General features: G+C 37.8%; 1 protein-coding gene across 2 annotated transcripts in view; it reads right to left on the reverse strand.

The window, feature by feature from the left end:
• Nucleotides 1-15,165, reverse strand: part of znf704 (zinc finger protein 704) — a 127,739-nt gene that overhangs the window by 12,390 nt on the left and 100,184 nt on the right. For both annotated transcript variants that reach the window (XM_030146585.1, XM_030146586.1), the window contains exon 5: nt 1,675-1,775. In XM_030146585.1, the coding sequence (XP_030002445.1) occupies nt 1,675-1,775 (101 nt within the window). The remainder of the gene's footprint in view (nt 1-1,674; nt 1,776-15,165) is intronic.

Consider the following 15,165-nt stretch of genomic DNA (forward strand, 5'->3'; position numbering starts at 1 on the left):
TCCCCTCTTTTAGAGTAATTGTAACTGGATTGGATGATTTGTGGGCTAAAAAACACAGGTGGTCCTGATCCCAACAGAGACTATGAAACCCTGGGGTGGTGCTGGATCTGTGCGGAGGTGGTTTCAGACAGTGATGCAAGTGGAGGAGCAGTAACACTGTCAGGTGGAGTGTCCACACCATACCCACCACTGACGCCTCTCCAGTTATTCCTTGAATTCTTATGTCTGTTTGACCAACACCTCTTCCTGTCCTCCGCTTTTTTTCTGCCATTTTCACATCAAACCATGTTGAAGTGTTTAGTTTTATACAACAGTGTTCATAAATATGCATGGTCCCTATTAAATAGACCAATAAAATAAATAAAGTTCTTATTACAGCCTGTTTTTTTGGTGCATCTCCTCTCTCCAGTTCTTATTAATGAGTGTTTGCACATGGCACCACATCTGCTCACATATACTGTTTATCTATATAACGTTACTTATGCAAATAAACAATCATCTGTGTGCCTGTAACTTGTGTTTGACAGTGATTCATCGTTTGGATCAGATTTGGGTGCTTAAGAATATTTGATGTGTCAACAGTCTCAGATTCTTTCAGAGAATTTCAGGGAAAATCAAAGCTTAATTTTCTGCTGCTGCTTTCTAATAACAGTTCCTAACCAAGGTTCTAAGGGTTTTGGATTTTTCATTCTAGTTTAGTTTTATTTCGTTTTGACTTTTTTTTTTCTCTAATTCAGTTAGTTTTAATTCATTTTTAGAGCAGCTTTGCTAGTTTTTTATTAGTTTTCATTTTTTTCTAAATGCATAGTTTTAGTTTAGTTTTAGTTTAGTCGTCTCTTTTCTCTTCTTCTCTGTGGTCGTATTCAAATAAATCCCAGACAGGACTCTGCTGCTCTCTCCCAACTTTAGTCTGCATGTTTCCAGGTAGAGTGGGGACCAGAAGACGACTGGAAACCACAAGTGAACACAAGTGACGGACCAAAAAGTGTCATATGGTGCCAGCAGCTAAAACTGCTAGAACAAAATAAATCGCTTTCGTATCAGTCCGACATTGACAAAAACAAAAATGAAGGGAATTTTATCCATGATTTTAATCTGTTTTAGTTAGTTTTGTAAACACACAATACAGTTTCAGTTAGTTATTTTTTTCTTGAAATTATAGTTTTTATTTATTTCAGTTAATGAAAATGTCTTTACAACTCTAGTTTTCATCATTTCGTTGGTTTTCATTAACGATAATAACCTTGGTCCCAACAACAGATTTCAATTTCTTATTTCATTCAGGTTTTTTTCACAAGATGTGAAACGGTAAAGAAAATGTCAGTGCCATCACCACTCCTCTTTCAGCACTGTACCATCACGCCTCACACCAACAAAACAGCAGAACCTGCAGTTCATCAGTGTGGGACGAGCCTGGCTCCCACTCAGCATCAGTGGACATACACCACCCATTCCATATCATTGTTCCCCTCCTCCTTCCTGATTTTCTTTGCACCTATCAACTCCTCCCTCACACCAGACCTCTGTTACTGTGGCGATTACCCATCAGCCTGTTACTCTGCTGTTGGACAAGTGAGGCGTATTCAACAATGCCCGAGGTAAAGCCACAGATGTTTCCCAGGAAACTTGGGGCATGTGTAGCACTTGGATGTGGATGGTCAGTTGTCATCTTACCCCAGGTGGATGGTGCGGATGTGTCTCTGGATGCCGGCAGCGGTGCTCAGCACTTTGCCACAGTTCTTCCACAGGCACTTGAACATCACCTTCATGGAGTTCTACAGGAAACACAACACGAAACACATGAGGCTCCCCAATATTTCCATGTTCAAAGAAACACACAGACACCAGGTTTCAGCCTCGTCACACTTCTACACAACTGTTTTGCTGATGCTCTCACACCGACTTCCAACTGACTTTCTTCTCTTGAGCAGAAGGACACTTCTGTTTCCCCAGAGGATGGACTCGTATGACTTTTCAGTCCAATAAGGCAAGTTTATTTGTATAGTACATTTCAGCAACAAGGCAATTCGAGGTGCTTCACACAGGACATTGAAATACAACAGGGAAAAAGAAACACATTTAAAACATTATAAAAGAAACATGTAAAAGGTGATTAAAAGCAGCAAGAAAACAACAAATAAAATCCAAAAATCTAATAACACACACATATTAAAGTAAGAGTTGCAGTGCAAAGTTTGGAAAGAGAAAATAAAATTTAAAAAGTCAAAAGCCTTTTAGTCAAAGGCAGCAGTGAACAGGTGAGTCTGGAACCAGAACCAGAACCCAGTGAACAGGTGAGTCTGGAACCAGAACCAGAACCCAGTGAACAGGTGAGTCTGGAACCAGAACCAGAACCAGAACCCAGTGAACAGGTGAGTCTGGAACCAGAACCAGAACCCAGTGAACAGGTGAGTCTGGAACCAGAACCCTAACCCAGTGAACAGGTGAGTCTGGAACCAGAACCAGAACCCAGTGAACAGGTGAGTCTGGAACCAGAACCAGGACCCAGTGAACAGGTGAGTCTGGAACCAGAACCAGAACCCAGTGAACAGGTGAGTCTGGAACCAGAACCCTAACCCAGTGAACAGGTGAGTCTGGAACCAGAACCCTAACCCAGTGAACAGGTGAGTCTGGAACCAGAACCAGAACCCAGTGAACAGGTGAGTCTGGAACCAGAACCAGAACCCAGTGAACAGGTGAGTCTGGAACCAGAACCCTAACCCAGTGAACAGGTGAGTCTGGAACCAGAACCCTAACCCAGTGAACAGGTGAGTCTGGAACCAGAACCAGAACCCAGTGAACAGGTGAGTCTGGAACCAGAACCAGAACCCAGTGAACAGGTGAGTCTGGAACCAGAACCAGAACCCAGTGAACAGGTGAGTCTGGAACCTGGACTGAACAGAACTCAGACTGTCAGATCTCAGACCTGATATTTTCTGGTAGTTTGTTCCAGATCTACGGAGCACAGAAACTGAACGCTGATTCTCCAGGTTTAGTTCTGACTTTTGGAACCCAGAGCAGACCTGCACCAGACCACCTGAGTGGTCTGGATGGTTCAGACTGGACTAGAAGGTCTCTGATGGATTTTGGGCCAAAACCATTCAATGCTTTATATGAAGCAAGAGAATTTAAAGTGTTCTGTGAGAGACAGGGACCAGTGTAGAGACCTGAGAACTGGACTAATGTGGTCCAGTGTAGAGACCTGAGAACTGGACTGATGTGGTCCAGTGTAGAGACCTGAGAACTGGACTAATGTGGTCCAGTGTAGAGACCTGAGAACTGGACTGATGTGGTCCAGTGTAGAGACCTGAGAACTGGACTGATGTGGTCCAGTGTAGAGACCTGAGAACTGGACTGATGTGGTCCAGTGAAGAGACCTGAGAACTGGACTGATGTGGTCCAGTGTATAGACCTGAGAACTGGACTGATGTGGTCCAGTGTAGAGACCTGAGAACTGGACTGATGTGGTCCAGTGTAGAGACCTGAGAACTGGACTAATGTGGTCCAGTGTAGAGACCTGAGAACTGGACTGATGTGGTCCAGTGTAGAGACCTGAGAAATGGACTGATGTGGTCCAGTGTAGAGACCTGAGAACTGGACTAATGTGGTCCAGTGTAGAGACCTGAGAACTGGACTGATGTGGTCCAGTGTAGAGACCTGAGAACTGGACTGATGTGGTCCAGTGTAGAGACCTGAGAACTGGACTGATGTGGTCCAGTGTAGAGACCTGAGAACTGGACTGATGTGGTCCACTCTCTTGGTCTTAGTGAGGACTGGAGCAGCAGCATTCTGGATCAGCTGCAGTGGTCTGGTAGACTTTTTAGGCAGACCAGAGCAGATCCTGTTCCAGTATCAACTCCACTACATGGACTAGTTTTTCCAGGTCCTGCTGCGACATCAGTCCTTTAATCCTACAGATATTCTTGAGGTGATAGTAAGCTGACTTGGTAACTGTTTGTATGTGGTTTTTAAAATTCAGGTCTGAATCCATGCCAGCACCAATAATATAATTCCTGTGATCATTTATGAGTTTACACATGACTTAAGTACATGAACAGAAGTGGAATTAAGTTACTTACTGTATGAACAGTAAAAATCAACTTTCATTCTTAATTTATTTTAATGTTTTTTTTTGTCATGTAATGACAACAAAAAGTTTATCCCAGCAGTTAAAGTTTACACCAACCTAAGGAAAGCCCCTCATCATTTAAAAGACTCTCTTCAGTTACTTTGTCTAAATCTGACAGGAATGCAAACTCATAGGGCTGTAAATGGTGACAAATATGCAAAGCCCTCGTCTTTGATGATGTATTTAGAGTGTGTGCATCAGGGTTGATTTCACCCCTAAAGGAATGTTCTGTCGTTCATTTTACTGAGAACTGTGAAACTCCTTTCTGGATGTACAGCTCTGTGAGATACTATTCGCCCCTTTCCTGGTATCTTACATTTGTGCGTATTTGTCACACTTAAATGTTTCAGATTATCAAAGAAATTACAATATAAAACAATGATGACCTGAGTAAATAAAAATGGAGTTTTTAAATAATGATTTAATTTATTAAGGGCAAAAAGATATGTAAACCTACTTGGCCCCATGTGAAAAAGTAACTGTCCTTTGTTGTTACATCCCAAATGAACTGTGATTAACCACATTTCTTTGTAAAACTGAGTTCAGTTTCACCATCCACATTGAGGCCTGATTATTGCCAGACCAGCTGAATGAAGAAATAGCTAAAACAGAACACGTCTGATAAAGTGAAGTAGGATAAAAGGTCTCAGAAAAACAACATATCATGCTGTGATTTAAAGAAATTTAAGAACAGACTAAAAACAAAGTCAGTGACATCTATCAGTCTGGAGTTAAAAGCCTTTCTAAGGCTTTGGAACCAGCGTGAGAACCATTAACCACAAATGGAGAAAACGTGGACCAGTGGTGAACTTTCCCAGGAGTGGACAGACGATAAATATGACTCCAAGAACACACCGACAACTCATCTTGGAAGAACAGAACCAGGACAACATTTAAACACCTATCACTTTGTATTGTTGTCTTGAAATACGATGGATTACATCTGTCCCATTCAACTGGCCAGACAAAGAAACACTCGTTCATGGTAAGAAAAACCTCGACAAAAACCAGGGCCGGACATTTGGGTGAAACAGTCACTGTGATTTGAGTCTCCTTGCTTGTTAAGGGGGAAATGCACAGCTACTCCTTTAGAAATGTGTAGTTATTCAACCCAAAAATACAAACGTAAATTCACATTAAAAATTATATATACTTATTTGTCTCAGTGTCACTGAATCCAAAACAACCCTAAACCAGTGGTTCCCAACCTTTTTTGGCTCGTGACCCCATTTTAACATCACACATTTCTGGTGACCCCAGACTTTTTTTTTTGCTAAAATTAATTTGTTTTTGATCATGTAACAGTTTGCTATACTATGTTGCAAATAAATGTTAATGTTAGAGGACATTTAGTCTATATAATGTCTATTATTGTGGACAGAGGCAGTAAATCCAGGTGTAGATTACTGCACAAAGGGAGAATTTTATTTTCTTTGGTCAGGATCTGTCCAGTCAGTCCAGCTGTGATTTACAAGGAGGACAATTAATACTGAACAAACAAGAACTGAAACTATGAATTATGAAAGAGCTGCAGCATCTGAAACTGACAACAATGAACATTTGACACAGAAACAGAACCACAGTGCTGCAGTTTCACAACCAAACTCTTCCCCCCATCTTTCCCAAATCTTCCCCACAGATAGGCCTTGGCCCTGGGACCAACCCAGTCCATTTTGGTCCCATTAGGCCAAAGTTCAAGGTCACAGCAAGGTCACAACATCTACAATTTTCCATCTGTCATCATTGAGCAATTTTCCAAAATTCATAAAAAATTCAAAACGACTTTGATTAGCCTCCAATTTGATCCAGCCGTAGTTTAGAACAATATCTTGTATCTGGAACTAAATTGTCCACATCCACTGTGGAATGTGGACTCTGTGGACATTTACATTGAACACTGAAAATCCCATTTACCACACAGTTTTCATTTACATATGTTTCTATCTGGTTTCTATATGTTTCTATCTGGTTTCTATATGTTTCTATCTGGTTTATATATGTTTCTATCTGGTTTATATAGTTTTCTATCTGGTTTATATATGTTTCTATCTGGTTTATATAGTTTTCTATCTGGTTTATATATGTTTCTATCTGGTTTATATGTTTCTATCTGGTTTATATATGTTTCTATCTGGTTTATATATGTTTCTATCTGGTTTATATATTTTTCTTTCTGGTTTATATATGTTTCTATCTGGTTTATATATGTTTCTATCTGGTTACCTCTGCCAAGGAGGTTATGGTTTTGCCTGGGTGGGTGGGTCGGTCTGTCTGTCTGTCTGTTTGTCTGTCCGTTAGTGTGCAACATAACTCAAAAAGTTATGGACAGATTTGGATGAAATTTTCAGGGTTTGTTGGAAATGGGATAAGGAAGAAATGATTAAATTTTGGTGGTGATCGGGGGTGGGGGGGCCCACGGGGGGGGGGGGGGGGGGGGGGCACTGATCAGCCTTGGCGGAGGTCTGCGCTCTCCGAGTGCTTCTAGTTCTTTCTGGTTTCTATATGTTTCTATATGTTTCTTTCTTGTTTATATATATTTCTTTCTGGTCTATATATTTTTCTTTCTGGTTTATATATGTTTCTATCTGGTTTATATATTTTTCTTTCTGGTTTATGTATGTTTCTATCTGGTTTATATATATTTCTTTCTGGTTTATATATGTTTCTATCTGGTTTATATATTTTCTTTCTGGTTTATATATGTTTCTATCTGGTTTATATATTTTTCTTTCTGGTTTATATATGTTTCTATCTGGTTTATATATTTTTCTTTCTGGTTTATATACGTTTCTATCTGGTTTATATATGTTTCTATCTGGTTTATATATTTTTCTTTCTGGTTTAGATATGTTTCTATCTGGTTTAGATATGTTTCTATCTGGTTTAGATATGTTTCTATCTGGTTTATATATGTTTCTATCTGGTTTATATATTTTTCTTTCTGGTTTATATATGTTTCTATCTGGTTTATATATGTTTCTATCTGGTTTATATATATTTCTTTCTGGTTTATATATGTTTCTATCTGGTTTATATATTTTCTTTCTGGTTTATATATGTTTCTATCTGGTTTATATATTTTTCTTTCTGGTTTATATATGTTTCTATCTGGTTCATATATTTTTCTTTCTGGTTTATATATGTTTCTATCTGGTTTATATATGTTTCTATCTGGTTTATATATTTTTCTTTCTGGTTTAGATATGTTTCTATCTGGTTTATATATGTTTCTATCTGGTTTATATATGTTTCTATCTGGTTTATATATGTTTCTATCTGGTTTATATATTTTCTTTCTGGTTTATATATGTTTCTATCTGGTTTATATATTTTTCTTTCTGGTTTAGATATGTTTCTATCTGGTTTATATATGTTTCTATCTGGTTTATATATTTTTCTTTCTGGTTTATATATGTTTCTATCTGGTTTATATATGTTTCTATCTGGTTTATATATTTTCTTTCTGGTTTATATATGTTTCTATCTGGTTTATATATTTTTCTTTCTGGTTTAGATATGTTTCTATCTGGTTTATATATGTTTCTATCTGGTTTATATATTTTTCTTTCTGGTTTATATATGTTTCTATCTGGTTACCTCTGCCAAGGAGGTTATGTTTTTGCTAGGGTTTGTTTGTTGGTTAGTTGGCAAGACAACTCAAAAAGTTATGGACAGATTTTCATGAAATTTTCAGGAAATGTTAATACTGGCACAAGGAATAAATTATTAAATTTTGGTGGCGGTCAGGGGAGAGAGATCTGTCTTGGCGGAGGTCTGCGCTCTCTGAGTGCTTTTCTACTGAAAGTTGAGTCACCTCTGAAAACATTTTAAGACTTGAGTCGACTGAAACATAAATTATATTTAGTTGCTAAATCTAGAGCTGAATTTGTCCCACCTTATGGTTGGGACCCAAATTGGGTCAGTGAGTTCTTTATATTAGGTCTCCAACTGTCAGGGTAAACGCATGATAATATGATATGTGAATGAATTTTCCGAATTAGATCGGAAGAAGCTAGCTTTCTGTGTGTATGCTATGGGGATGAGAGGCTTTAGTCTTAAACAATACAAAACATGGTAAAACAAGGAAAACAAGGTAAAAACATAACACAAAAGTACCAACATGAACACAATGTAAAGCTAGTTAGTGTCGGTGTGCTGCTGTACGACGCCAGTGTAGAGGCTACTGATGTCATTTTTGGATCCATGAATGATCTTCCAACATTCCAGTCTGTTTAATTCAGTACTGTGTGGAGATTGAAAGACTCAGGAAAAATGTCTACGTTCTGGCAATTCCTGATGCATTTTTGTAAACGTGGATGGATTCAGGGAGGACATCAGATGGTTTTTCTCTGGGTCTTGAGGTGAAAACCTTTGGGCACCACTAATCTAAACTACAGCTAACACAGTACAGATGACTAAAATAGGATTAAAACTAAGAGCCATTTTAGACAAAAGGATGTTGAAAACTGGCTGATAAAATGAACAAAGCATCAGATAAGTTATTTTCACAAACTTCTGAATCCAATCGATTTTTAAGGCCTGTCAAAAACATGTTTCCCCCTTTGACACACAAATTATAAAAACCTTTGTCAAGATTTTTTTCCTGAGTGTTTTTATTCCTCTTTAGGCATGAAAAAAACAATGAGATTGATTTTTTTTTTTTTTTTAATTAACCTATTTTTCAGTTACAAAAATGTCCACTCAATTGGACACCATGTGCTTAATTTTTGAAGCAAAGAAACATGTATTTAAAATGCAATATCAGAAAGTGATATACTGTGTGAAAACTATGAAACAAAAGCATTTTTAATGCAGCTAATCTGATGTTTTCTCGTCTTTTATCATACTCTAATACTAGTTCTTAATCACTTCATAGAGATAATCTAAAAAAAACCTTTTTGTTTAAGAAAATTGTTAATTTCAGTCTACCAACAACTAGCAATTTGATTTACACTCAATTATGTCACTGCAGGTCAGGTTTATCAAGAACATAAAGTTACAGTAACAGTATGAGTTGTAGTGTATGGGATGGTGCATAAGTGTCCACTGTGTTGTCTGATATGAAACTAAAACAACAAAACCCATGAATATACAAGAGAACAGCTGGAGAAGAACTGTCCACTGGAGTGACCAGTATGCATGAAAGGGTTAAGATTAATTTTTAGTACTTCACGGCTCTGCTAAACCCTGAAATAGGAGCACGATTTTTTCTGTAAAGACAAAAGAAAGCCAAACAGCAGCACATTTTTTCAGTGTCTGTGAGGGAGCAGTTGTACTGTATCCCCCTGTATCTTCCCTCTACTGTAATTACATCATAGGACTTCTACAGACACTGTACGTTGTTTTTATAGCCCCCCCCCACCACCACCACCACCACTTTGAGCCTCTATAAACACTCCTATAGACCTGTCTGTCAAACTATTGTTCAGAGGCCCGATTTAATTTTAACAAGAGTTTTTTATTTTTTATTTTCTCCTTTCACAAACATGTGCATATGCAACAATCATCTGTTCCCTCCTGTGCATTGTCGTTGTCTCGGCATAACAAAAGCCCATTTTGTGTGTCAGTAAAACACAGTGTGAACATGTGTGTGTGTGTGTGTGTTAGTCTCTTTAAAGAAGCATTTCACAGTTAATTAAACGGGGAGCTCTGGATGGTATTGTCTCACCCAGAGAGAGGTGAGAGCACCGGACAAATGCGGAGATAATTTCATGTGAAAACATGCTATTACAGCGGAGCATAAGTGCCTTTTGAATGTGCCGACTACAATGTTATCTCATTTTATTCTTTCATTCCAGTCTAAATGACTGGAAAGGAGTAGGATGAAGAAAACTTCTAATACCTGCCCCTTTCTTCAAACATCTGCTTCCATCAGATAGGTTACCGTTACAGTCATTACAGTAAACAGTTTACATGATAGACAATTAAAATAGAACAAATCCAACATCCATAAGTTAAATTATTTCATTTCATGCTTTTATAAAGCTTCTCTATTCTTTCCTTATACAACCTCTTAAACTGATAAATATTTGTGCAGCTCTTCTCTTCCACTGCCACAGAATTCCACATCCTGACACCCACAACACAAATACACATTTACTTCACATTAGTTTGAACCCTTTACTGTTTAAACTTAAACCTCCTTCTATGTTCTTCATCCTGTGACACTAAAACAAGTTTGCAGCAAAAGTCCGTTTCTCGCTCTAAACACAATCAGCAATGTCCTTAATTCAGCTAACTCTTTAAACTGAAACAATCCTGATTTAATAAACAACTCATTTGTATGTTCTCTGAAACTAACATTATACATTCATCTTCTTGCTCTTTTCTGTCATAGAAACAATGGCTTTGTGTTCCTCATATATGTGTTGGCCCATACTCCAATACAAGAACTCAAATACAGGGTGGGGAAGCAAAATGTACAATATTTTGAGGCAGGGATTGAAAGACAGTGTATGACCAATTAGTTTATTAAAAGTCATGAGAATTTATTTGCCACAAGAAAAGTGACATAATAGAAAATGTTTTTATTCTATGTGTCCTCCTTCTTTCTCAATAACTGCCTTCACACACTTCCTGAAACTTGCGCAAGTGTTCCTCAAATATTGGGGTGACAACTTCTCCCATTCTTCTTTAATAGTATCTTCCGGACTTTCTGGTAATAGTTTTGCTCATAGTCATTCTCTTCTTTCCATTATAAACAGTCTTTATGGACACTCCAACTATTTTTGAAATCTCCTTTGGTGTGACGAGTGCATTCAGCAAATCACACACTCTTTGACGTTTGCTTTCCTGATTACTCATATGGGCAAAAGTTTGTGAAAAGGTATGGATAATAGTGTTAGGTATGATTATGACATCAGTATATGTTTGGGTTCAAAACAACTGACGTAGTGCCTGCTGAGAAAAAACAACTAAATGTTCATTGTACATTTTGCTTCCCCACCCTGTATAGCAGAATAAGTCAACAATAGAAAATTCTCATTGCTTTATAATCCAACACATATTTTGTTTTACTCAATACAGAAACATTTTTTGACACCTTTTTTTTTTTTTTTTTACATAAGCAATATGTGACTTCCATGTTAATTTATCGTCCACTATTACACCCAAAAAACGAACTTCTGAAACCTTCTCAATCGTAACACCATTAATAGACAATGAAACATGTTCTTCTCAGCTTTTTGGGAATGGCGTTTGGCTTGATTCTCTCTCCCCATCTGCTGTAATTCCTTGTTTGTCACCCCCTTTAATTCTTCCAACATGATCTCCCTTTCTCTCATGTCCTCCTAAATGCCTCCCTCTCCCTCTCTTCGTACTCGATAAGTCCCCAATTAATACAGTATTGTGAGCTCACCCGCGAGTCTTTATCGATTTGAAGGAGGCAACTTGAAGCCGGATCTTTATGTTTGCTGGAGCGGGTATTAAAATCATTACTGCTTCTGCTGAGTGGCTATGTGTGTGTGTGTGTGTGTGTGTGTGTGTGTGGAGTAATTATTAAGGGCATATGTGTCTGGGGAGAATGCACACATTGAAAGCCAAGCGAAAGAGAGAGGGAAGGAGGGAAACCCAGGAGATGTGAGGGAAAGTGTGGAGCCAGAATGAGCCTTTCAGGAGGGAGGGAAGAGATAGATGACGCTGACAGCAGACGGAAAAAGGAGGAGAGCTGATAAGGAGAGAGAAGAAACCAAGGGGAAAAAAAGAAGGAATGGAAGCATAGTAAAATACATCTGAAAAAATAATGAGAGTGACACTGAGCAGCGGATGTGATGAGCTGTCAGCGGTGTGTCGAAATGAGACGAGGCACTATGATAAGTGAGGAAGAAGATGTGCATGTATATGTGTGTGTTGAGCTCACTACATCTGGGTACCCAAAGACAAAAGTGCCAGAGGAGGGAAGGCTGTGTGTCTTCTACTGTCCCATTTTCATGTGTGCCCATCTGTCAGTTCTCCGTCAAAACTACAGTAACCTCGCTGACTGATATCGCATTGTGTCAGACGACCTCGTGTACATCTGACGGCATCTCAAAGACGAAGAGCTTCCCATCCCTCTTTCTTCCAGAAGTCTGTCCATTAGTGGAAGAACTCCTGCTGTTTCATATGAGAATCTTACAGCTCAACAGCACAAACACAAAGAAACTACCAGCAAATACTTCAGGTTTCTGTACTTTACTTGAGCATTCACTATTCTGATAACGTTTTACTTTTACTCCCTCTATTTGAATACAAATGTCTATACTAGGGATGTAACCATTACCAGTATAACGATAAACTGCGGTAAAATTGCAGACGGTTAGTATTACCGTTTAAATTCTAATTATCATGATAACCGTGTTTGATTACCGCACTTTTAAGGGAAAAAACGCCTGTGTAAAGATCTGCTTTTATGTCAAATACTTGAGTATAGATTTAATTTATTACAAATTTAATTGTAGATACCTAATATTTGGAACCAATATTCACTTTTAAAGTCTTTGAAAAGGTTCATTAACCCTTTCATGCATAGGCCACTCCAGTGGACAGTTCTTCTCCAGCTGTTCTCTTCTATATTCGTGGGTTTTGATGTTTTAGTTCCATATCAGCCAACACAGTGAACACTTACACACCATCCCATACACTGACATTCAGACCATTACTGTAACTGTGCTGTTCTAGATAAACCTGATCTGCACTAACATGTTTAAGTGTAAATCAATTGTTATTTGTTAGACAAGAAGGGTTTTTTTGCATATTATCTCCATGAAGTGAGTAATTACTAGCATTAGAATACGTTAAAATGTGAGAAGACATCAGATTAGCAGCATTAAAAATGTTTTTATTTCACTGTTTTCATATCACTTTCTAATATTGTGTTTTAAACACGTTTCTTTGCTTCAAAAAATAAATGCATGGATATTTTTGTAACTCCATAGGAAAAAAAAAACAAAACTCGATCACATTGTTTTTTTCATGCCTAAGGAGGAATAAAAACACTGAAGAAAAAAAATCTTGACTAAGGTTCTCACAGTTCATGCATGAAAGGATTAAGCATCTGTGTGTTATTTATGCAATAAATTATATACATTTTTCAAATCTGATTTTTTTGGGTTTTTTTGGGTTTTCTGTCCTTTTGTGTTTTTATAGTAGGTTAAAGTGAAAAAATAATAGACAGACGATATAGATGAAGTTGTGCTGAAAAAACAGATCCCAAACACGGGTATAGTAAACATTTGTTTATATAGTATATAAAGGTAAAACAAAAGGACTGAAAAACAGACAAAATAGGCTCAGACCACTAAGGGTTAATATTTGAATGTTTCTGCAACAGAAGGGACATAGTGCCAATTATTTTATTTTATTTGTTTATTTATTTGTTTTTTAAAGTACAACTTGGTTACATTATTTCAGTGTGTGTAGTAGTACTTTTCTAATATTTTGAGCACAATTTCAATAATACCGCGATAATAATGATAACCATGATATGAAATTTTCATATCGTTATATCCCTAATCGATACTTTGTGTTTTTTTCGAAAGACAGATTCCTTTAGCTTTCAACCATTTTTAGATGTGCAGAGATAGCTCGTATATGATTATCAGGTTGCTCTACTTTTTACCAATATGTATGTATATGTAAATATGTAAAGGGTTAAAGGTAGGGTGGCAGATCTTGGAAAAATGTTTTGAGCAAGCTACATTTTGAAAATACACAATTCAAAAGTCCAAACCGCTTTCTTCAGACTTCCCCCGAAGCCACGCCTCCAGAGTACCAGAATGCGCAACGCTTGTTCCTGAGGGTTCCCGAGCGCTACGCAGCATCCATGACTGATTTCAGGCTAGCAGCCGACTAAAGTTTGCTTTAACAGCTGTAATCTGTGTATTTCACTGTTCTGTTTGTCATCAGAACAGCCCCAGTTCAGACCTGTCAGGCTAATGTTACATTCCCTAGTGATTTATGTTGGTGTCAAAAACAGCCTGTCGGTGAACTTTCCCTCCTAACATAGCTAATATAGCTAGCCAAGCTCTGGCTTCATTTCCTGTACAAGGGCTCCAAGCCTCTGAGAACGCGCAATTCGTGCATGAAGAGGGGTTCACGCGGGGGGTGGGGCACACGACAGTTGAGTTTGATAAACTTATCACCATTCATTAAAATGACTGAATGGTGTCTGTTCAGTCCTGTCCCTTCCACAGATTACTTTTTTTTTTTGTGTTAGAGCTTTTAATTAACTGGTTGCCATCAGGATATGAAGGTGATTTTAAGCACTATAGTAAAAAATGTCCTAAGAAAACATCTCCTACCCCACCTTTAAAGGATCTGCCATCTATGGAATTCTGGGCCAATATTCTCTGATGAAACAAAGAAATAAGCATTAAGAAAAAAAAAAAAACCTGAACTGTTTTTAAGTCTACAATGCCTTCATCATTCTATCTCCAAACTGGTCGATAATACAAAATTTATGAACTAATGTTTAGTAGAGGACATCAGAGGAAAACACCAGCCTCTGCCATGAGTGAACTGACTTGTTGATTGCTGATGTCAGTCTAGATCTCTGCATTCCTAGTTTTAGTTGGAATAGGTTTAATGCTTTGTATCATCAGAAATATAGTCTTTCATGCACATAGGACTGAATAACACTGAGGAAAAGAAATGAGAAGATGGATAATAATAATAATAATGATCATTAACACATTTACAGCCTTAAACAGCTTTAAAAACAATGTTTTCCAATTTCCTTCCTTCAAACTCAAATCTTTTCAGTCCACATCAACACTAAGCCAACTAACTCTGTATCGGCATCTTCTTCAGCTCTCTGTTAGCTAGCATTTTGCTTTTATTGTTGATTCTGACATTTTATCACAAGATGAAGAAGAAGATGAGCATCTGTTTACAGTTGTTGGGCATTTCAGTGTAGATCAGTGGTTCCCAACCTGTTTTGCCTCCTGACCTCATTTTAACATCACAAGTTTGTGACGACCCCAGACATTCAAAACAGAGACCTTTTTTCTTTGCTAAAATTAATTTGTTTTTGATCATGTAATAGTTTGCATATAGAGGAC

The sequence above is a fragment of the Sphaeramia orbicularis genome, chromosome 11, assembly GCF_902148855.1.
Source record: "Sphaeramia orbicularis chromosome 11, fSphaOr1.1, whole genome shotgun sequence".
Classification (NCBI taxonomy): Eukaryota; Metazoa; Chordata; class Actinopteri; order Kurtiformes; family Apogonidae; genus Sphaeramia; species Sphaeramia orbicularis.